A 24,278-nucleotide genomic window follows, 5' to 3' on the forward strand; every position below is an offset into this window, starting at 1 on the left:
AGCTGGACTTGAGAGACTACCTTCAGTGTAGCATTCTGTGCTTATTAAGCTGATTGTTGCATGAGTGAATCCTGAATGCAGTTCCAGCAGTCCAAAGCATTATCAGTGCAATATGATAAAGCCACAGTGTAATATTTGTGAGTTGCAAACCAGTGGCATTAGTGCCCCACTGCCGCATCAGTAGCAGTTGCAACAGTTTTAAAACCAAGGCGAGACTATTAAAAAAAAATCTGACATCAGTGTTGCTTCTCTGGGGAGAAACGACTTGCTGGAAAGTGTTGAGTCATCGCTCAGTTTTGATCATGCCTCTGCCTCAGGGACCTCATGTTGTAGAGGAAATGGGCAGATAAAGAAAGAGAGGGAAAAGAGGAGCAAGAAAACATGTCTGTAGCCTTCTGCAGAACTGGAGGACAGAAGAACGTACGTGAATGTCAGAGAGAACCTGTGCTGCTGAGAGCTTACTGAGATCGACAGAAACAAGTCTAGAGAATGTGCTTCATATGAACTTCAGTTGAACTTGCAACATGTAAAACTGTGGAATTCAGAGCAGTTAACTTTTATAAGGTCATTTTATGTGGGCTTTGCCCTTTTAGAAACTCCATTAATATCATATAATTCGTTTTGTTAGTTTTTTTTTCTTGTTCTGGCATAGTTCCATGGTTGTCTGGCATTTCTGTATTTGCTACTGGTCATACTTAAGTTTGGTGACATTTTGGCTAAGGAACTTCTGTCAGTTTTTTGTCACATTCTGTGGTATTTAATGCCATGTAACCAAGGGAAAAGAGGAACACTGTGTCTTTTTTTTCAGGAGATTGCATACCTTTAACAGTCTTTATAAACACACAACAATATCTATACCTAAGTTGTATGTAAGTAAAAATGTTTCAAGTCTTCGAACTTCTGCCGTGATATAGGTGCTTAATAACCATGATAACCATAACTGCTTGATGGCTATGGCAGTGTATAACCATCTCTGTGTCTGTCTGCGCTGTGCTTCCTCAGGCAGGCGTGGGCCCTGGTTTCAGTGGTGGGCGGCGGCAACACGTCGTGCACGGAGGACGTTCGGGAGCACGAGAACCATGACACGAGTGGGAAGGCGCTGGCTCGCCGAGACTTTGTCACCGTGGATGGCGTGCGCTTCTCCGTCACCGCCTACAGCGAGTGGCGAAACGGTATAAACGCTCTCACCGAACATGGACCTGTTAAGCTGAGCTCCGCCGTTAGGATGATATACTGTACTTCCTTGCGTTAAACTGCAGACTGTTTTGGGCACAAGATTTTAATTTAATCATAAATTTAGCCATAGCTATGTGGTTACGCCCTACAAAACCACAACAGGTTTTCTAGTTATGAGCACCTTTATCCTGTACCCTAGATAAGAGCTTAGGGCCTCATTTGTCTACCTAGGCCGTCCTTGTGCTTACTCTCCTTGGCACTCTCACTGATCGAAGACCTGTGGGCTCAAGACATGTGTACTTTGAACTGTGAATATCATGTATATCTACTATTTTTTTATTTTGTAAATGAAGACAAAAGCAAATAATGAATCAGAAAAAGTGTTTAGGTGAGACTGTATGAGGGCCTTTAGCAGTCCACTATGGCACTATCGCTCCTTCTCCTGAAACTCTGTTTGCTCATTCAGCTTTATTCTGCTCATTAAATGAAGGGCTCTCCAAAACCTCAGCTCAAATATTTATGCACACTGTGGGAGTGCCAGGGGCCTCGGAAAAAAACACAAGCCACCATCCGTAATCTAGAGCTTCCTGCTCAATATATTCATATGCTTTACCCGTCAAGAGCGACACTCAAAACATGTCACTCTCCCTTTACAGACTCTGTCAAAGATTTCCATGCATGCAGAGAGTAGCAATGACTTTTATGTTCTCCACTTTCAGAGTGCCACATTGGTCCAGAGGGGGAAATTATACTTAATGTTTTACGCAGTGAAGCACTTAATAGCCTTGAAGATGGTTTAGTAAAAGTATTGCATTGGGAGTCCCAAGCTGCCTAACAGGATGCAGACACTATCAGGGGTCTCATCTTTATGGAGCGCCTCATAACTTCAAAGACATTCCCAGGCCTGTGTTGTCCTGTGTTGTCGGCGAGCCAGACAGTAAATAGGGCCTTCAGGGTCAGAGAAAATGACTGAGAACATTTGGGCGTTTGGTGTCTGCTGTACCTCCCTGTTGATGAGGATTTGATGAGTGTTTATCTCGGTGCAAATTCCAGAAACTTCCACGCCCTTCTTTGCTCAGGTTTCAGCAGTGTGATTCACTGGAATTGGTTTTGTTCTTGACATCGTCATGGTGATTTGTGACAGGATTTCAAAGGTCACATTGAGTCAATGGAACACATCTGCTCAATACCAGAATTCTTTTTTTTATGTTACATTTGTGATTTAGATTAGATGAAAGTTTTTGGAAATTACAGAGGCTGCTGAGCACTGATGGCTGATGGACTCTTTGTAAAATTACTTATAGCATCCTTACAAATCAATGCCAATGTGTCTAAACCTTACCTCTCTCTCTCTCTCTCTCTCTCTCTCCCTCCCTCCCTCCCTCTCCCTCTCTCTCTCTCTCTATCTCCAGGGTTTCCCCAAACTGGGTTCCAGGTGGATGCAGTGGACCAGGTGGTACTGAACCTGCAGGACGAAGTGAGCAGCTGGAAACCGGGCGACCGTGTGGTGGTGTCCAGCACCGACTACTCCATGCACCAGGCCGAGGAGTTCACCCTGCTCCCCTGCCCATACTGTTCTAGGAAGCAGGTCCGGGTGCAAGGTGAGGGCGCGGTGCTCTGAGGCTGCCACAGAGGCCGCATGACTAATGAGAAATGTCCTGAGCTTCCTGTCCATCTGTTTGACCTCGTGCTCGGGCTGCCGGTCACTTTGGAACAGACGGGACCTGAGTACGGCAAATGTCTTAGTCATCTTTAGCGGAAGTGCGACAGTTTTGCTGCAGTGTGTGACTGCAAAGAAATTGATATTCTCAGTTTGATTGTGAGCGTTCTTAATTGACCAGCTCCGGACATATAAATCATTGGTACATTTTTGTCACAGCTAATTATGACCTGTATTTAGTAGTGAACTACCCTATAAATGACCTTATTTCTGTAGCTGGCAAGTCAGAATAAATAAAATACTATGTGGGAAAACTGGATGTCCAGTCAGTCAGATGAAAAGAATGGACTTCTTTGTCCACTTGTCTGTGAGGGTGGATCATCTCAGTAGCATGGCCCTCTTCTGCTTGGCACTGTGAGGGTGGATCATCTAGTCCACGTAGAGGGGTCTCCTGTGACACGCGGCCAACTGGACTCCGCGCGCTCCTCCGCACGCTCCTCCGTCTTCTGCTTGGCACTCCTTTATTACTCTTCCTCTTTTACTCTTTCCCCCCTTCTTCTCTATCCCTTGCTTTTCTACTGGCACAGGACTGCGTGCAAGTACCAGTAGCCAGTAGAAAAGCGAGGGATAGAGAAGAAGAAGGGGGGTAAAGTGAAAGATCAAAGTGAGCCCAACCCAATACAGATTGTGTGTGTGTTTGAACAATCCTCGGTGGGGGACCGCAGAGATGTCTGTTAATAATGGGCCCAGCGGGCAGGGTGGAGGGGAGAGAGGGAGAGAGCTAATCGGGCTGTTTGTCCCTTACAACTTCCCAGGGAAGCCCCAATTCATGCACGTCGGGGAGGTGCTGGACGGGGTGGACATGCGAGCAGAGGTGGCCCTCCTCTCCAGGAATATCCTCATCCATGGAGAGATGGAAAATTCCTGCTATGGAAACAACTGGTGCCAGTTCTTCAACCACGACACTTTCGGGGGGCACATCAAGGTGTGTGTGTGTGTGGTGTGTGTGGTGTGTGTGGTGTGTGTGGTGTGTGTGTGTCTGCCTGTGCCTCTGTGTGTGTCTGTGTGAGTAAGTGTGTGTGTGTGTGTGAAAGAGTGTTTCAGTGTGTGTGTGCTTGTTTATTTATCTAATATACACATCTGTTTTGAGCGCTCACGCTGAGATCTCTCACATTGCTTGTCTTCACGTCTAGCACCCCATGAGGTAGCTAGCTACTCTAAGGGCCTAGTTACACATTTCAAAACAGCACCCAGTAGTGCACTCTCTATGGACCCTTTCAAGAGAGTTCCATTATCAGCATCATAGTTGGCCCCACAAAGCTTCCGTTTTAACATTCCATATGTTATCTTAATGCAGAGGAAGTAGATTGGGGCCCAAATAGAACGTTCAAGCATTGTTTTTGTTTACCTTGTTGAAAGGGTCTATAAAACTCTAAAGTTGACCGTGGATAACCTAAACAAATCCCACTTCATCTTCTTCTCCTGCACCAGTAAACCCTGGTCATATTTTGACCACATGCAGTGAATGGGGGTACTAATGAAATCCATTAACAAGGCTTTCAGGCATCCAGTCTGAAGCTGAACTCTCTCTGCACATGTTTTTGCAGGGTTTATCAAGCAATATTGGTAAATACTGCTTGTAAATAATAGGAAGCAGACATTGATTAAAGGCAGTGGTACTTGGATCAGTCCAGTTATTGATCATGTTTGTGCATGTTTTTGTTTGTGCATGACTTCAGTTCATATTGAATAAGATTTTATTATATTTTGTGCTTCTCTCTCACTTTCTCTCTTTTCTTTTTCCCTCCATCTCATTCTTTCTGTCTTCTTGTTGCTTTTATTCTATTGTTCTTTTTCTCTTTCTGTTTTGCACTGCATGTCTCTGTGACTCTCTATCTATTGGTCCTTCCCTCTCTCTGATTCTCTCCATCTTTCTTGCTTTCTGCCTTGCTCTGTATCTCTCTCTTGCTTCTTCTCTCTCTCCAGATCCAGGGCAACTTCTCGTCGGTGCACGTGTCCCAGGTGGAGCTCAAGCACATGGGCCAGCAGAAGCAGCAGGGCAGCTACCCGCTACACTTCCACCGCTGCGGAGACGTGGACCAGCGCGGGGGCTACTCCTCCCCCACCTACGTGGACGCCGTGTCCATCCACCACTCCTTCTCTCGCTGCGTCACCGTCCATGCCACCAACGGCCTCCTAGTAAGGGCTGGTTTAGTGCACTCCCACGTTATATTACATGTGCCGTACAGGCATACTTTGCCCATGTGATAAACATGTTATAATATAGGCATGCAGGTGATTAGGCTGCATTTGCTTCTTCATATAAGGGGGACATATTATTGTATGTAACGTATCCTAACTTTAAACTGTATCCTCATTACAATCCCCCAAACCTCCATCTTGTAATTAAAGTTTCTACAAGCTGAAAGTCATTGAGCTCCATTGATTAAAATACATTATACAGAAGCATGATTAAATGGAGCTGGGGGGTTGTTGTGGGAAACATGCTGACTAATCAGTGATATTCCACGTTCCTCCGATTAGCCCTGTTCCGTTTCCCATCACAAGGCTGAGCTGAATCAAACCGGAACGATTCACATTTCCTTCCCCAGATAAAGGACACGGTCGGCTACGACATGCTCGGACACTGTTTTTTCCTGGAGGATGGGATCGAGCAGCGGAACACCTTCTTCCACAACCTGGGGCTGGTGACCCGGCCGGGCACCATTCTGCCCACTGACCGGAACGACACCATGTGCCAGAACATCCTGGACAAAGTCTACAAGAACTACACCCCTACGCCAGCCACAGATTGCAAGTAAGGATCACGCCACACATGTTGCACAAGCAGCCGGATGTGCCAGCGAGGCTAGAAGTGCTGTTCCAAAAAAAGCAGTTCTCACTGTAGTTGCTTAATCTGTATGAAGTGAGAAGAGTCATAGAGTAAGAGAGAGGAACATGGCAAGTTTGACGAGTTTTACAGAAAAAACTCAGTCGCTTGTGTGTCTGCATACATCTATCCCTCTGTTTCCACACAGAGAGCAAACACTATTTAAATCTCTTCAGCTCACTGTGTGTGCTCATATCATAACCCTTCTGTGTGTGCATGCAAAGCAGCATACTCGGCTGTCTTGTCCTCTCCTGGCTGTTCCCTGACCCACCCCCTCCCTCTTGCCACTGGAGAGATTACATGACATAAGACAGATGCCTCATTTCCTTTGATACGACTAGAAGGGTCCCTCCACTTAGCCTTGGAATAACACCCCCCATCCACACACACACACACACACACACACACACACACACACACACACAGACCAGACCAGATCCTGCCACCCCCTCTCTCTGAGCTGAACGTGCTGTGTGTGTGGGGAGGTTCTGTTTTTATTTTGGGAGGGGGATTAGGAGGGTGTTTTTTGTAGGGGCCCCCTTGTGCTGCTGTGCTGATCTTGCTCTCCTGCAACAGGGATCAGTGGGGCTTGACAGGGGATCAGAGGAGAACATGTGATTTGTTATGGTTATGGTTATGGATGGTTATGGATTTAGCAGACACCTTTTTCCAAAGCGACACATAAATACAAACAACATAATAATATTTAAAATTGAACAGGGAACAGATTAGAATGTAGGTCAAATATAATAAGGAGAATAGTTATAATACACAATAATATCAATTCAATCAATAGCCTAATAAAAAGCAATGAAAAAAAAAGGCAATAATAAAACAATAATGTCCATTCAATCAATAATATAAAAACAATGACATGCTAAGACTACATTAAGGAGAATATCAATAATAAACAATAATGTAAAATAATTAACAGCCCAATTGAAATAAAACATTATACAAACCATAACACATAAGCGCTTAAACAACTAAGTATAAGTTGAATAGGAATGTCTTTAGACCCCTCTTAAACGACCCAAAACTACCACTGGAACGGAGAGCACTGGGCAATTCATTCCACCAACATGGAACCACTGAAGAAAAGAGTCTGGAATTAGACCCAGTTTTCATGACTGGTCGACACAACAGACGCTCACCAGAAGACCGCAGTGGGCGGTTGGGGATGTAAGGCTTGATTATTAAATTAAAATAACTAGGAGCAGATCCAGTTAGTGTCGTATAGGCCAAAGTGAGAGATTTAAATTTAATTCTGGCTACTACGGGGAACCAATGGAGAGTAACTAGGAGAGGAGTTACATGTGTCCACTTTGGCTGATTGAAGACCAGGCGTGCTCCAGCATTCTGAATCAGCTGTAATGATCTTGTTACACAAGCGGGTAAGCCAGCTAATAGTGAATTACAATAGTCCAGCTTAGAGATGACCATGGTCTGAACAAGAAGTTGTGTGGAATCTTGTGTCAGATAAGGTCTGGTCTTCCTAATGTTGTAAAGCATAAACCGACATGATTTTGCAATAGAAGCTATATGCTCAGAGAAGTTAAGTCGGTCATCAATTACAACGCCCAAGTTTCGTGCCGATCTAGTTGGGGTCAGTGAAGTTGAGTCAAGCTGGATGTTAATATGTTGGGGAATAGCTGTTTTAGCTGTCTCTGTTTTTGAGAGATTAAGCTGAAGGTGCCGATCTTTCATCCAGGATGAAATATCCTTAAGGCATGCAGAAATCCGGTGGGAAACACTAGTCACTTTGTCACAGTCACTTTGTCTTTATTACATACACGCAAGAGCTGCAGTGGAGTGGTGACCTCCCAGCTCTGAGTCTCTCTCTCTGCAGTTCTCTCTCTCTCCCCCATCTCTTTCTCGCTCTCTCTCTCTCTCTCTCTTTCTCTCTCTCCCATCTCTGTCTCACTCTCTCCCCAATCTCTTTCTCTCTCTCTCCCCCATCTCTTTCTCTCTCCCCATCTCTCTCTCTCTCTCTCTCTCTCTTTCTCTCTCTCTCCCCCATCTCTTTCTCTCTCTCTCCCCCCATCTCTCTCTCACTCTCTCCCCCCATCTCTCTCTCTATCTCCCCCTACCCCCCCCCCCATCTCTCTCTCCCCATCTCCATCTCTTTGCATCTGTCTGTTTGTTTGTCTGATAATGAAGTTATTTAGTGGCTCATACAGGCCTGGGAGTTGTGAGTAGTGAGTGCAGGCCTCATTGTGTGTACTATTCATTGTCGTGCAATATGTGTATTTCGTTACAATTGTGTGTATGTGTGTGCATGGATATGGACGTGTCCATAACTGTGTCTGGTGTCTGTGTCTGGTGTGTTTGCTTAAAGGGCAGTGTCGACGTTCTGGATTGCCAACCCCAACAATAACCTCATAAGCAATGCTGCTGCTGGCTCTCAGGTAGAACCCAACCTAAGTGTCTCTCTCACTTTATGAAATTAAAACTTGTATTAAATTTGATCTTGTTAAGTGTAGTTTAATGATGCCAATGAGCCCAAAGATTATACTGAAGTGAAATATGCAGTCAGGTGTGTTTGCTTAAGTGAAGTCTGGGTAATATTCTGTAATAATTCTGGGTAATATACCCTGATAAGGGATTTTCAAATTATTTGAAGTAATTTCTGGATAACACAGAAGATGATTGCCTCTTAGTTCTACATTTATTTCATTAAATTGTATATTAAATTATATAACAAATATTCCTGGTGTAGCAAAGTTTAATAAAAAGATCATTTTTGAAATTAAGTGGGTCAGTTCCTGGTCCTGTGTGTTTTGCAAACAGTAGAGCCTGCCAGTATTTCATCCAGTCTTTATTAAACTCTGAGGAGATTGACCCTCTGCAGTGGCATTGGAGCCAAGTCTTGTGTGGCTTACCCATAACCCATATTGCATTGAGCTGTACTGTACATTTTTGTGTATGCCTGTAGCTAAGATGATGTAAGGCAGGTGGGAGATATGGAGTGTTTCAGCATTTCTGCTAAGAACCTGTAAAATGACTCTCTTTCTCTCCCTCTTTCTAACATCTGTCTGTGTGTGTGTGTGTGTGTGTGTGTGTGTGTGTGTGTGTGTGTGTGTGTGTGTGTGTGTGTGTGTGTGTGTGTGTGTGTGTGTGTGTGTGTGTGTGTGTGTGTCAGGATGCAGGGATCTGGTATATATTTCACAGCATGTCCACGGGCGACTCCCACGGCCTGGTACCAGAAACGAGGGCTGAGCTCACTCCTCTGGGAATCTTCTATAACAACCGCGTCCACTCCAACTTCAAGGTCTGTCTGCGTCTACCAGCCTGCTGTACACTGCCCTTCATTCAGTTGACAGTAGTTTTAAATGTATTAAAACTACTGCACTAAGCTATTCTGTGGAAGATGGCTGCGTTCTGTGTCATGTGGCTATATAGCTGTGTTAGATATCCTGTTCTTTAAATCATAATATGGTAATATATTGACACAATACATTCTCAAGTAATAAGAATTCTGAGATTGGACATATACACACACACACAGACACACAGTAACATTAAACACACACACACACACACACATACACACACAAACTTACTGTATTCACTTGCACAATGCTAAATAACCTTAACAATTCTGTTTTTGTTGCTGCTACTCCATAGCACAGACAAATTGATTAAGAGAGGCCTGAAAGAGTATTGTCTTATAGTCTGAATAGTAGTGAGAAGAGAGTGGCACACAATGCATTAGTGTTCTCCTCCTCCTCTCTCTCTCTCTTGCTCTCTCTATAGGGTATATTGTGTTCCACGAGATGTAGATTAGTTTCTTACATTGCTATGTTCTCTTTCTCCCTCTCTCTCTCTCTCTCTCTCTCTCTCTCACTCTTTCTCTCTCTTGCACTCTCTCTCTCCCTCCTTTGTTCTAGGCTGGACTCTTTATTGATAAGGGGGTGAAGACCACAAACGCGAGTAAGGCTGACCCCAGGGAATACCTGTGCCTGGACAACAACGTCAGGTGAGTGGCAGGATCCTCATGTCCGGCACTATCGCTGGAGTAGTCCATGTTGACTCAGCCCGATCTGACCACTCCCTCAGCTCTGCTACACGTGCACGTCTGTCTGTGACAGATTTATGTTGTAATGGGATTTCTTATTGGGCTCTTTTCTCTGGGCTGAAATACCAGAATGCTGGGATCGTTTAGGAGCTAACGTATATATTTCACACGAGCTGGAATGTACTGTAGCACTCGAGCATAAAACAAGAGCCTCTGGGAATAACTGACACAGATTTTCAGTGCTGGGTCGTACAGGGCCTGTGTATTTTTAAACAGCTCTCCCTTACACGCGGCAGACAAGAGTTAGAGGGCTTGTGTCCACAACTGGGTTTCATTAACGTCTTGTCACCTGCCAGAAGGAGCCAGTGGTGGCAGCAGTGGTGGCTGCAGTGGTGGCGTCAAGCAGCCCTCAATCCCCCCAGACACACACACACACTCACTCACATACATACACACACACACACACACACATTATGTCTGTGTGCACGTAGATCTGACGTGGCTTCTGGCCACGTGTGTTGCTGCCGGTCTATTAGCCCCCTATTTGTAACTCTATCCAGCCCCCGCTTCGAGAGGGGGAGCTGCTCAACAGGCTACACACACACACACACACACACACAGAGACACAGACTCACAGGAGGTCTCCTCGTGCCGCATGTCTGCTATGAAAGCGGGCCAAGATAAAATTGAGTTTCAGATGCAGGGCTTCTAGGCAGAGAACATGAAACATTGCCACAGCTGGAGAAGAGCTCAGGCCTCCCGCTGTGTGTGTGTGTGTGTGTGTGTGTGTGTGTGTGTGTGTGTGTATGTGTGTGTCATGGAGAGAAAGAAAAAAGCGAAATAGAGGAGGGGAGAGATTTAAAGAACAAGATTAAATAGTACATCAGTGTTGTATTTATGTGGGTTATGTGAGCCCCAATTTTCCAATGTTAAACATCTGTTCCCAAGTACAGTATGAACGTACATGCACATGTAGGCAGTGTGTGTGTATGTGTGTCTGTCTTACGTACATCGTGTCTTTCCCACCCTCATGACAAATACCTTAAGGGAGTTGTTCGTTACGTTTCACACCTTTCGTCATTTTCATTTCGAAATTGCCGCCCAAGGTTCCGCCCGCATGAGGACGCAGACCCGAACCGGCCACGCGTGGCAGCCCTCATTGACACCCTCATCTCCTACAAGAACAACGATCTCGGGGCATGGATCCGGGGAGGTGACATCATCATTCAGAACTCCTGGTGAGTCACCAGTGAATCAACTTCCCTGAATAATCCTCAGCCAGACTTTGGATCATGACTTCCATGTGCGCTTTACTGTATTCCTCTTTCATGTGCCAGTTACTCTCTTGTAACCGTTACAGGACAAAATGCTGCAGGATTTCATTACTTTCCTTACTTCCTTACATTACTTGTGGTATTCAGATATGTGTACAGGCACAGACAGCGGACGACTCAGATGTATTGCTCAGATGTGCTAATCATGCTAAGTGCTAATCATGTGTTGTTCCTCATTGAGTAAACTGCTGGGTTGATTTCTTTTCTTTCCTTTTCAGTTTTGCTGACAATGGAGTGGGGTTGTCATTTGCCAGGTAAGAGTTAGTCAGTGTTGGTCAGTGACCATAGTTTCAGCTCTGCCTCTCTGGTACATGTAAAGCCACCTTTGTGCTCCGGTCACGTTGTGACAATGGGGGTTAGCGGTCAGACAGAGCGCGAGTCATTGAGAGCAGGACTCTGAGAGTGTGCGGCCGCAGGTCAGCAGAGAGATGACTCAGATCTCACTGTTGTCTGGCCAACGTCTCACTCAGACTCACACTGCTGGAATGTTTGGCTAGGGGGAAAGAAAGAAAGAAATGGGCCATTATTTTGTATTGTTCCCTGGAAATGTAGGCCTGCTTTTGCAGTGCATTTGTGATTTAACAGTGACCTACAGTACAGTTCACTCGATCGGTCACCATCAAGAATTAGATCACTGTTTTAATGGATGGATGCATGGAAGGATTTATACATCCATGGATATGGATGTATAAATCCATATCCATGGATATATTATCCATCCACCAACTGGTTGAATAGTTGGTGGATGGATAAATGGATTGATTTATTACAGAATAAATCAATCATCAAATATATCCCCTGGGGATCAATAAAGTATCTATCTATTTATCTATCTATCTATCTATCTAGAATTTATTAGAGTGCTTGATCTAAGGGATTCAGGCCTTTGGCTGTGTAAATGGCTGCTATTAGGCAGTGTCAGTTGTCGCTATATACATTAATAAAATGTCATTGAATATATGTGCTTAATAAATATTCCATCTTTCCCATGTGTTCCACAGTGATGGCAGTTACCCTAAAGACGAGGGTTCCAGTCAGGAGGTCTCCCAGACGCTGTTTGTCGGGGAGAGCCGGAACCGTGGTTCTAACGGAGGCCAGAACAAATACTGGGGAGTCGGTGGGGTGGATGGAAAGAACAGGACACTACCCAGATACAAGTGAGAAAAGAAAAGAGTAAAAACAACAAACACAACACAAAAACACAAGTGGAGGACACTTGAGTGGCAGGAAGTTTCAGCAAAAGCATGCCAGACCATTGGTGTAAGGGAGGTCCTTTCCTGGCAGATGCAGCCAGTAGGCAGGAAACGGCTTGAAGCCCCTCGAGGTCCCATAAATAAGAAGTGATCACAGCGACTTTCTGGAAAGACTCAGTCAGCCAGTGGATTGTCAGCCTCGCCCTTCAGTTTCCTGTTTATATCTACAGTACTGTACGCCCCCCTGGGAGCAGATCTCAGTCCTGGCAACATGTCAGTCCTTCCCAACTCAAACAACCTCAGTGTTGATGACGGCAAATCTGAGGGTTTCGGTTTTAGTGAAGTAAGTCTCTCTTGACATGCTCATTTGCTCCACTGGGTGTAGGGGGGGAGACGCATGTTCCTCCATAAAGCCCTCCATCATGGGCTTGGAGCCGGAGCGCTCTCTAAATCATGACATGTCTGACCACAGCTCCGCTGGGAGTCTTCAGCGTGGTCACATAAATTTGACATGTTTAACTCTGACTGGTGTCAAGGTGGCGCACAACACTGAGATGTGAGACTGTGCATCATTTCTGACATTTTGTCCCAGACTAGTGAGATTCTGGGTGGAGAGATAGACAGGGTCAGGCATCTCAGTTCATCACCCGATGCACAGGGTCAGGCATCTCAGTTCATCACCCGATGCACAGGGTCAGGCATCTCAGTTCATCACCCGATGCACAGGGTCAGGCATCTCAGTTCATCACCTGATGCACGCTGAATTGGAAAATCAGCTATAGGGAAAGTAGCGAGACACTGCTATTCCAAGGTCTTACTGGAAGCTCTTAATCAATCTACTCTGCTGTTTGCTGTCACTGTGAGGGGCTATCGGTAAGTGTAGTGGCTGAACACCAATTCTGTTTGCTTCTAGAACATTCCCCATCCGAGGCTTTCAGATTTACGACGGGCCCGTGCGGCTGACGGAGAGCACGTTCCGGAGCTACACCCCGACAGCGGATCGCTTCACCAGCGCTGTGGGCTTCAACCTGAAGAACACCTGGCAGCTCACGCCTCGCAACAACCTCTCCTCTCTCAGCTTCTCCCCCTCTGTAAGCAGCAGCAATGTGTGTGTGTGTGTACAACTGCATGGGTGCCTATGTGTGTGTGTGTGTGTGTGTGTGTGTGTGATGGAGAGAAAGAGCCATGGAAAGAAAGGAGAGAAATAGACAGATAAAAGGAGGAGGGGAGTTATATGGCAAATAAGTGGAGTTGATATGTCAACGTGAAGACGTTTATTGTGATTAAAGAACCAAGTAATGTCCACTGTGGAGCTGAACTAGTGGAGGAGTTGCTAGTGGTTTAGTTCCCAAGGAAGCTCTAGTTCCCTAGAGCTAGTAGTACTCCCTTAGACAGTGTTTGGGGGAGCAGTTGTTTATCTTACACACTTCCTCAGCGCTGCAACATGGCATCTCAATCTGAGATGATTGTATGCTCTCTGGTAGAGGTCTAACAAAGGCAAGAGTCATGTAGGAATTTAAAGAATGGCTGAACAAATGGCTCTTTGGAACTGTTTTGTGCTTAATATGAGCGTCTACCAGTAGATGAATCCAATACGTTCTCCCTTTTTTGATGTTAACAAAGCTTAAAATTAACGCTTCCTAGTGCGAGACCATGTCCAGCCCACGCTCTCCTGCTCGGGGGTGCTAATGGCTCGCTAACCTACGCTGTAGTGCTGCCGGGCTCTCTGGGAAGGAGAGCCTTTTGTCAGGGGAGGTCATCCTGGCTTTCATTAGTCACTATGACACTATGCATAAAGAAGCCTTTGTGAGCTGGGCAGATACTGTAACCATGGCTCAGGGGGAGCTCCCAGGGAGGCGGCCTTCAATCGGCTCTCCTCACCAGGGGTGGTGCTAGAGATATTGGTCCCTATGGAATAATGGATACCAAGAGATGATAATGTTGGTCATTATGCTGCTCTATGAGGACCCTATGTCAGTGCAGAGCCCTTGAAATGGCCACTCCACTCCACCATCAGCCCTTTTAAAGCAGCCCTGCTCCATTTTGAAATGTTGTGACTTCACAACTTGTGACTCCAGTCATATGATTCTCTGGCGTACTGTACTGTATGCATTCTTTGCACTGGCCCACTCCCTCGGCTCCCGATGGCATCTTGACATCATCTCCCCCACGGGTGCTTAATGTGCTCTCATTTTCTGACATGTTGATCTAAAAGATTGTTTACAGTGATGACAGGAAGCTACGGCTTCAACAACCCCCCCCCCCCCCCCCAGACATTTTGTCTGCATTTGCTCATTTGAAAATGTGAAGACTATGAGATCCCAAGGCTAACTCTGGTGCAATACATCAAATGGTTACTTTTATGTTTTAATTGCACACTGTCCCTTACAAATAAAATTGAATTGAATTGAATCACCGCCTAGCTATTTCAAAAGAGAATGGGTCCATACAGTCACAGTGTCACTGCTAGGAATTCACGCTCACAGAGTGCCTTGTGCTGTCTGGTGAACAGACAGTTCCACGATTTACACAATGTTAATGACATGACAGGGCTCCAACAAAATACCTCTGTGACTAGTAAAACAGCACACATTTGACAGAACGAGGGCCTGTCTCCACAGGTAAAGCTCCCGGTGTTCTTTGGGAAGCCGGGCCCGTGGTTCGACGAGAACGACCTGGACGGGGACAAGAACTCCATGTTCCATGACATAGATGGCACCGTGAGCGGCTACCCCAACACGTATGTGGGGCGGGCGGACAACTTCCTCATCCAGCACCCCGGCTGTGTGAACATCAGCGAGTGGAACGGCGTGGCCTGCAGTGGACGCTACTCCCAGGTAAACTGCCCGTGCCCATCATCGACCATGGCATTTGGATGTTGTTTGAAATGTGGACAAAAGGGAGGAGTGTCATTTGATTGGCTGTTGAGCTCATATATCTACGACCTTACGCCAGAACCATGGAGTGCATCTCTACTCTAATAGTGTGGCAGACCCGTCAGTTATCTTAAAGTGCTCGTAATGCCAGTCATGTCAAGAGCTAGGACACTTGCACTAACCAAATGGCCATTTTTCTGTGCTGTGTAAGTCATTGCTTGTTGAGGAAGCCAGATAAATGACTAAACGTAAACATAAAAACATCACACAGGTTTATGTGAAGACTCAGGGAGCCTCTAACCTCATGCTCTCCATCCGCCGAGATGAGTACCCCGATCGACCTATGGTGCTGCGGGGCATCAACAGCCAAGGGGCGTCCTCCCAGCAGTACCAGCCCATCCTCATGATGGCCAAGAGCTACACCTTCCATTGGGATGGAGTTGCCCCCAAAGAGATTGTCCTGTCCCTCATTAACTTTGACAAGTAAGTCTGAGAGACAGCCCGCTGGTGAGTTGTAGTGGCTGAAGTAATAACACAACAATAAACTATGCACAATACAATCACTAGCATTAATATATTGTACACAGTGTAACTGCTTTGCATTAGTACAGCAATATTAATGCTAGTGATTGTAGGACCACTAGTTGTATTTTGAGGTAAACATTTTAGAAGAAGGAGGAACAAATTGGCCAAACTGGTCAAGTAAATAGTGCTATTGATGCTGCTGTTGATAAGTGAATAAAAGCTGTTTTTGTGTGAACCAAATAGAACGTTCAAGCATTGTTTTTGTTTTTATTGTTGAAAGGGTCTATAGGTCAATTGTGTGTAGCTTTGCAAATAAGAAGCAACAAATAGAAACTGACACCCCCCTCCACATTTCCTAAGGGACGATTGGGCACTTGTGGGTCTCTGCTACCCGACTGGCACCACCTTCCAGGTCAGGTCCGACATCAATGACCGCCAGAGCAACACCTTCACTGAAACGGAGGACTACGGGCCTGTGAGTTCCCTAGCCGAGCTGCAGAAACGGACGCAGGAGAGGAAGTACTTTTTCGACCGCTCTGTGGGGTGAGTAACAGAAACAGAATGCACTCTTGCATGTTTGCTTTAGGATGCATCCCATCCGTGCAGCTAATATACATCAGTACATACTGCAATACATACATACTAGTGTAAGCTCAATAAACCAAATCCATGTCAACCATGTCGATATGGCAATAAACTATTGAATAGTGACTCACTCTTTGCGCATCCACACTGCATCTGACTAACTGAGCGTGACTGACACCTGGCCTCATCTCCGCTCCCCAGGCTGCTGTGGCTGTACTTGCGGGCAAGGCACGGGCGCGAGGGTCACAGCTACTGCTCGGCCCTGGGCTGTGAGAGGGTGATCATCACGGCCTACACCGCCTCCAAGCAGACGTGCGACTGCACAGCCAAAGCCTACCCCACGTACCGCCAGACACCCACAGCCGTGGTGCCCATGCCAGCACCCAACGCCAAGCCCTGCGAGCAGTGCGGAGCCTCAAAAGTAAACAAACAAACAAACAAGCAACAGCATGTCTTTAGGCTTATGGCTCTGACAAGATGTAGTCTGATATAGGCATATTGCTTGTCAACATAGGAAGTGACAAATATCTGCAAGCTGTTTCATGCTTGCGAAAGCTTAGTTTGTTTGACAGATACTATTTAGAAGTTCTAACTGAGATGAAATTGATTTAGTGATGAACTTTGGTGAATATCTTCTCAGCTGATCTTCTCTAGCGACCCGTGGAACTCCTACCTCCAGACAGAGATCAAGTCCCTGAGCAGCAAAGAGGAGCAGAGCGGTGACTTGCAATCCTACATCACTGTGAGTTTAGCATCAAGTTATCATACAGTACATGACATTATTAAGCTGATACCTTTATCTAAGGTGAGAGTTCAAGGATGCTGGAGTTGTAGTGTTAGTTTGTGTGTTGTAGATGTGTCAGGGCTGCATTCTTGTGAGACTACAGGCATTGCTGGTAGTATATACATTTAAGAACACTAAGCAGATATAGCCTTGACATTTTTTGAAGTCTATACAAACACAATATTTTTTACAATTATTGTCTAATTGCTTTTTTGATTAAATAAATACTATATAGTGGTACTACACTGGCCCAAACAATGTAGCCATTAGTGTGTCTTCTACACATTTGTGGGAAAATGTGTTTTGACATTCACAGAGGCTCGTTTGAAATCCACAGTATGTGCTCATTCTCCTTGCTGTCTTCCTCCCTGTAGGTGAACGGGAAAAGATTTCCTCTCGCTCAGTCAGGTTTCCTTCTGGTCACTGTGGATGCTTGCTCTGGCCAAGTCACAAAGAGTCCATTGTTTCCCAACCTGGACTCCAAAATGGAGCAGTATTTGAAAACTGGAATTCCAGCGAGGTGAGGAGGCTTGGGGTTTTGGGGAGGCTGGAGGAGGTGAGCAGAGACGGGAGGACGGGAAAAAGTCAATAAAGGAGTTAAAAACCAGAAGAGTTTAATCTCTGTGTTGCCAAATGGGTTGACAGAGAGCCATGGAATGCCCGTTTGGAACTTTACTATACGCTGCTGAGTGCAGCCAAACTCCTGTTGTGTTTTTAAATTTGGGACTCTTCATTTGTAATCGTGAGATCGGTTGATCTGGAGTTGAAGTTGGATAATGACTATGAAAATGTCTGCTACAAAAACATGCTCTGCTGGTTGTCTGTGAATTTGTGTGCTGGTGCATTCTTTTCAGACTACATACTGTGTTGAAGTGCATGTCAGGCTCAGTTGTCTGATATATCCGTGTATTTAGGTAGCCTGGAAAATCCAGACCCTGATAATCTAGGAAGATTAAGGGTCTGGCAAAGAACAATGTAACGGCCCAACTGGAGGGGTGGCAACAAGCATGCATTTGAAAATCTCACTGCACGCAATTGGATAACACTAGACCATGTTTACTCTGAATGATTTTGGACTTCGACGCAATCTGATAACACTACGACCAATGTGTACTGTCCTCCAGCATTGCAGCGCTGTCTTCATCAATTTAGCTGGTTTCCTGGAATGTTGGGGTAAAAGTAACGTGCATCATTGCTCTTTGCCAGAGTGTCTCGCAGAGACAATTCCATTGTGCTCTCGCGAGAACTCTGGATTTCCAGGGTAGTATTGAGGTACTTTCAGCTAAATATGAAATCAAGATACACCCAAAAATGCTAATATTGGTTGAATAATGCATAAATCTATTTGGACAGGCCTCAAGGAAAAATCATCAAAGTCCTTTCTGTTGAGAGGTTCCTTGTTATAATGCATCCAGTTATACCCATCACTGTTGCTAATTATTTTAATGCATTAATTTGTGAAACATTTACTCCAGAATTCCTTTCCTTTTATTTAATCTCTTGTGGGTCCAAGACTTTTCAATAGTTGTATGGATGAAGGGGTTATAATTACATTTTAAATTTAATTTTGATTTAATTTTCTCCCAATAGAATTATATTCACAAAAAGGGGTAAAATGTTGGTTGAAAAAAAGGGGTAAAATGTTGAATGTTGAACCATACATTATAAGAACTATAACTATGAGCTTTTGAGGCTGTGTTAGTGCTTGATTGGATTGTGTAATAGATTTCCTTGCTTTGCCTCAGGTCAATAGTCCTCATTGGAACAAGAGGCTCACCTAGTGGAATCGCTTCCATCGCACAATATCTGGTTCCCCTTGGAGCGGCCAAGGTAGCGGACCTTCAAAAGAAAGGTCAGTCTTTTATTTCCTTGCCCTGTGTGTAATGAATGCAGGCCCTCTTTCTTTGTGTGATGGTAACAGAGATCTCGACGTTAACAACGTCTCTGCTCTCTCCACAGTGAGCCTGGCGTTCTTTGGGCTCCGCAGTGGGAGCTCCTACCCTCCCTGGATCACTCTCCTGTCCGCTCAGGGTGAGGAGGGCCTGGGGGTCCAGGAGCGCTACCTCCCCCTGGCTCTGGAAGAGTACGGGTGCCCACAGGCAGGGCCACCCAAACGCAAAGACCTGGACCTCCTGAGAAAAGCTCTGAACCAAAAGTGAACCGTCTTTAAATGTGAACAAACATGCAGAAAACAAAACCCAGACTGGATGAACGAACAAACAGACAAACGAATGAATGTGAACTCGTGAGCTTAATTTATTTATGTCAGAAAGAGCTAATTGTTTACCACATTTCAAGGGTATTTTTTAACTGTGTTTTTGATAATGGGAGTGGGTGGCGTATGTTTGTTTATGTGTGTGTGTGTGTGTGTGTGTGTGTGTGTGTGTGTGTGTGGCCGTGAGCTTCACGGTACAAAGCAATGCACTTTTTTCTCTACTTCTTTTGAAAAACAAACAGCCGATACCTTAAAACAGTAACACCAAGAGCCAAAAAAAAAACACTCAGATTGGAATGTTGAAAGGACACCCAAAAGCCAAACACAAAGACTGAAATTGCTTTCACCTGTACGCATCAGCCAAAGCTAATGGAAAGGCCTATGAAGAGTCTCTCTCTTTCTTTCTTTCCCTCCCTCTTCCTCTCTCTCTCACCCTCCCTCCTCCTCTTTAAAGTCATCACTGGTGATGCTATCTTTGCATCTGATCCATATTTAATTATATCTGAACACAATTATGTATTTTTTTTTTCTCACTGGGTGTAGGACAGCACATGAAGCATAATCTGTATCATCACTGTGTATGTTTGTGTGCATATTTATTACCTGTCTCTCTTTTACCCCCCTACATCTCTCCCCTCACCTCTCACTCCCCCCCCCCCCCCCCCCCCTCTCTCTCTCCCTCTTTCCCTCTCTCTTAGCTCGGTGTTTGCTTTAAGGAAATATTTTTGTTTCCATAATTTCAGTACTGCTGATCTGTCCCGGGGGAGAGAGCTGCATAGTCATGTGCCAGCTCTCCTTCAGCGCTCCCAAAGGGTTCTGATCCGAATCGCCTTTTTGTTTTTGTACAAGACGTTTGTAAATGTTTGTAAGATACAGATTCTATATGTTCACAGTGGAAGATTGTTCCTTTTTTTTCTCGTGGCAGGCTGGCTTTGTGTGCAATGCAGGTGTGTCTACACCATCCCCACCTTAACACATACTTTCAGTCAGGTGGGTGCGAGTCGTCAGGGCGGAAGAAACCAGTTGCGTCTTCATTTGGAAGTTGAGCGCACGTTGCCAGGTTGGACTGGTTTCCATCGACTGTGTGCCCTCAGTTGAGCTGTTACTGTCACACACTGATACAAACCCAAAGCTCTGTGCTATGAAGTTTGATGAAAAGCAACCAACATGGAGGCTCTGCCTCATACCGTGTAAGAAGATTGTGCTTGTTTGCTTAGGCAAAGAGAGGGAGAAGTGACAGACCTGCTTCTTAACCACTGCACTGTAGTTTCAGAGGACCTGCATGTGATTGATTTTGTTAAGTAAAGGTTTGGAGATGTCATTGTGCTAGTTGATAGTAAATCTGTAAGTATGTTTTTGTAACTGGTAGGGTTCTATAAGTGCCTTTTATTTCATGACGTTTTTTTATACTGGCAAAGTGTTGAATCACTTACGGTATGTCTGTCATAACCAGCTTTTTTCAACCTCAGTGTTTCTCTTCAATGGCTTCAAAGCTGAAGCTGAATAAACATTTATACTTTTCTGTAATAAAAGAATTGTCTTCTTTTTTTGCAATACGAGCTTCAAGTGTTATGTGCAGTGTTCATGTTGGTCCACTTCCTCATCTCAACCCATCCAATTTAAGTTCAACTTATGATCTAAAAATAATTCTCAGTGAACTGATTCTTACTAGTCTGAAATCCGTTTTGAGATAACAGAACAAAAGAGTCTCTCACAGATAAAGGAGCCTGCACTAGTCCTGACATTGGCAGCAAAGGAGCTGTTTTTCCTTCTGTTTCTCCTAAACAGGATTGATTTCTTACATTATTCTTCTTTGTTCCTTATTACTCCTAAAGGGTTTTTTTTTAAAAAGAAAAATGAGTTTGAATTCCTCAATGAGAGTTGATTTATTTCTGTGAGACAGAGAAAAGACAGCAGTTCTCCGTTGGGAAGTATTGTGTGAAACGGTGTGCAACAATCACCACCAGATGGCAGAGTGGGCCTTTACTGACAACAAGGGCAAGTCCAAAATCGAAACATTTTGCACCATTTTGCTACAGTTTCCTGATTGAACAACATGTTTGGGGGCAATGGTGTGAAACAATATGCAACAGGCTTTTGAGGTAGTTTTGAGCCATACAGATCAGGGAGCTTTTTTACGACCATGGTGTCAAACCTGGGTAAATTAACCTAGAGGAAGTGTATAATCTCCTAGTAGTAGAGCCCTATGGTCTCATTCTCCTGACTAAACAAAGATAATAAGCCCTTTTAGAATGTTTACCACATACTGTTAGAACCACCTACTAGAAATGACTTTGAAATGATTTTCAGCAATGTCTTAATGCATGTCTCCAACTTTGTGGTTCCTAATGTGTTTAAATTGTTCAATAAGTCTACATTATTTTATAACAGGCCAAATCAAAATAAATGTTACAAATATCGCCTAGATATCTGTAAGCATTACAATCAGAGGATATAGGGCAGACAGACGCTCATGAGTTCATGTTTTTTTTATCGCTGGATTTTAGGATAACCTATTATGGCAACTGATTGCATTCCAAACTACAGTCAACTCTAGCAGGCATTGAATGACTCGAGACTTTGTGAATTTATAGATTGACATAATGTGCTGTCTCGGCTATTGCTGCTTTTGATCAGTTAGATTTATTTGCAATCTCCTGTGGTGGGCTGGACATAGCATTGAAATGCCCGCCCAGATTCCCCTTTTCCATCTTGACCCATTAACGAAAAAACTCAGCAAAATGTCTAGGGGGCTTGGTAGTAAATTTGGCGAGACACTTTGTCCCGCCGTTCCGCCTCGGTCTATGTGAAAGGAACAGTCGTTCCGCGATTCTGGTACATAAAATCGCGGCGATTTTGCCAGTGTGAAAGGGCCTACTGTCACACCAAGTCAAGTCAAGTTTATTTATATAGCGCATTTCATACACAGAGGTAATTCAATGTGCTTTACATAAACAAAACCAAACAATACACCACACAAAACACCAAGGAACTGCTAGAACCTTGGTCTTCATTCCTAAGGAACAGCGTATGCATTAGCCGGGTCGGTACACAGTGGCAGCGTTCCGTAACTCACTTTAAGGTAAATCCACAGGGAGGAATTATAAAATGTCACTGTGCTGCGCAACTTTGTGAGTTATATAAATTTGCTGTTGTAGAGTGAGACTTTAGACGTCTAGTCGCAAAACCATTAAAACCCAGTCACTTAAATACTAGTGTAGGGGAGACCGGGTATGGTTGTAACATGGGGAGAGTTGTAACATCACCAGTTCCACCAATCAGGGATAAGACCCATTTAATGTCTGTTTAATTTCATCTTTGTGTGTGTGACTGTTCAGCCCTCTCTCTCTTTCCATGAGAGACACAAATACATACACACACAAAAGTATAAACGCTGTGGTTTTTATATTTAGTTTAAAACGTTAATATGATCTTCATTCTCTATGTGAAGAACGGATTGTATGGTATACAATATGTTGGTCAATCTATTTTCACACCTTGTGTACCCTGTTTATGCAATAAATCAGTATATCAAATGGAATTCCATTGTTTTTCTGCATTTTTTTGTACCTGTTACAATCTACCCCAATAGGTGTTACAATCTACCCCAGTAGTGGGGTAGGTTGTAACAAAGGTACACACTGTATTTGTCATAATCTCACAAATTCTGTAATATAGTTGAAGAGATTTAAATGGTTGCCACTTGTAGTAGACAAATGTGGTTACTTTGCCAAAAAGTTCCAGAACTGTAGCTTTAAAAGAAATGGTAGTTTTAGGTGCTGAAGAAAAATGTGTTACAACCATACCCGGTCTCCCCTATATCTAATCCACTGTGAAAGGCAGACTTCCAGAGGATGTACATCTTATATGAATCAACTCCAGAGTTGATAAGTGGAAATGTATAGAACTATATACTATGCAAAAAATTGTAAGATCATGATTATCAGAAGTAAAGAAGACAGACAGTCAACCTTCCCTGACTTCTATCTCTCTGGCACTGCACTCAGTGTGCAGTGAGATTACGTATTTGGGCCATATTATTGCAAATTACCTGTTTGATGACAAAGACATCTAGGCAGCAAACATGTTGAGTCGTAAGTTTAGCATGTGCTCCATATCTGTGAATATCTCACTCTTCAGAGCGTACTGTACACCTTTGTATACTGCCCACCTATGGTGTAATTATAAACAAGGCAGCATTAGAAAACTCACAGTGGCGTATAATGACAGCACGAAGCTGCTGCTGAGAGCTCCAACAAGCTCCAGTGCAAGCCAGTTATTTGTCAGTGTTGGGGTATACCTACCTGCTCTGCTGTTTTACGTAATCTGATGTATAGATTTATGTGTAGGGTATCTGTGTCAGAAAATGACTTAATTGCTGTGTTGGCTAATCCTGTACGTTCTGTCAGATTTTCTTCTAGACTGTGGAACCATTGGCGAAAATGTCTGTATATGCTAGACATTGAATATTGTGGGAGGCTTCTTTATATTTTTACCCTGTGTGTTTTTCTACTGTTTTTTTTTTACTGTGATATGGATCCCGTGGGTCTGAAATAAAGATATATATATATATATATATATATATATATATATCTTTATTTCACTGGAATGTTATACTGGAATGAAAACTGACTTTAGGCAGGAAATAAGGTTGAAAAGATGTGGGATGTGAACTGTTGGGACATTTACTTTTCATATTGATTTATATATCGCCATTTATGGTATGGACACTTTCAAATGCTCCATAGAGTCCAGCAAGAACAAGGCTTTGATGATTAGGGGATAGCAGAACCAGTGGACAGGCAGGACTGAAGGGGCTCACTCAGACCTCTCTCCCCATCGCCTCCGGCAACTCAAATGTGCCTTAGGCGTGGCAGCACTGAAGATTTCAAACATGCCCGTAAGCCTGTAAGGACAGACACCCTCAACATTTCCATTAGTGCCCCTACAACCCAAATCCACACTCCTACCACATTATCCCAAACACCAGCAAGCATGTTAATTGACACATAGCAGAACAAT

At 44.3% G+C, this 24,278-nt stretch overlaps 1 protein-coding gene across 2 annotated transcripts in view; it reads left to right on the forward strand.

Moving 5' to 3' along the window:
• Positions 1–20,782, forward strand: part of cemip2 (cell migration inducing hyaluronidase 2) — a 29,821-nt gene extending 9,039 nt beyond the window's left edge. For both annotated transcript variants that reach the window (XM_042100800.1, XM_042100799.1), the window contains 20 exons: positions 1,003–1,172; positions 2,589–2,777; positions 3,652–3,821; positions 4,823–5,035; positions 5,449–5,654; positions 8,065–8,134; positions 8,869–8,997; positions 9,617–9,705; positions 10,851–10,982; positions 11,297–11,332; positions 12,080–12,235; positions 13,185–13,362; positions 14,893–15,108; positions 15,419–15,630; positions 16,033–16,215; positions 16,459–16,678; positions 16,898–16,999; positions 17,416–17,561; positions 18,787–18,893; positions 19,001–20,782. In XM_042100800.1, the coding sequence (XP_041956734.1) occupies positions 1,003–1,172; positions 2,589–2,777; positions 3,652–3,821; positions 4,823–5,035; positions 5,449–5,654; positions 8,065–8,134; positions 8,869–8,997; positions 9,617–9,705; positions 10,851–10,982; positions 11,297–11,332; positions 12,080–12,235; positions 13,185–13,362; positions 14,893–15,108; positions 15,419–15,630; positions 16,033–16,215; positions 16,459–16,678; positions 16,898–16,999; positions 17,416–17,561; positions 18,787–18,893; positions 19,001–19,200 (3,124 nt within the window). In that variant the 3' untranslated portion in view covers positions 19,201–20,782. The remainder of the gene's footprint in view (positions 1–1,002; positions 1,173–2,588; positions 2,778–3,651; positions 3,822–4,822; positions 5,036–5,448; positions 5,655–8,064; positions 8,135–8,868; positions 8,998–9,616; positions 9,706–10,850; positions 10,983–11,296; positions 11,333–12,079; positions 12,236–13,184; positions 13,363–14,892; positions 15,109–15,418; positions 15,631–16,032; positions 16,216–16,458; positions 16,679–16,897; positions 17,000–17,415; positions 17,562–18,786; positions 18,894–19,000) is intronic.
• The last annotated feature ends 3,496 nt before the right edge of the window (positions 20,783–24,278 follow it).

Source organism: Alosa sapidissima, chromosome 8 (genome assembly GCF_018492685.1).
Source record: "Alosa sapidissima isolate fAloSap1 chromosome 8, fAloSap1.pri, whole genome shotgun sequence".
NCBI lineage: Eukaryota > Metazoa > Chordata > Actinopteri > Clupeiformes > Clupeidae > Alosa > Alosa sapidissima.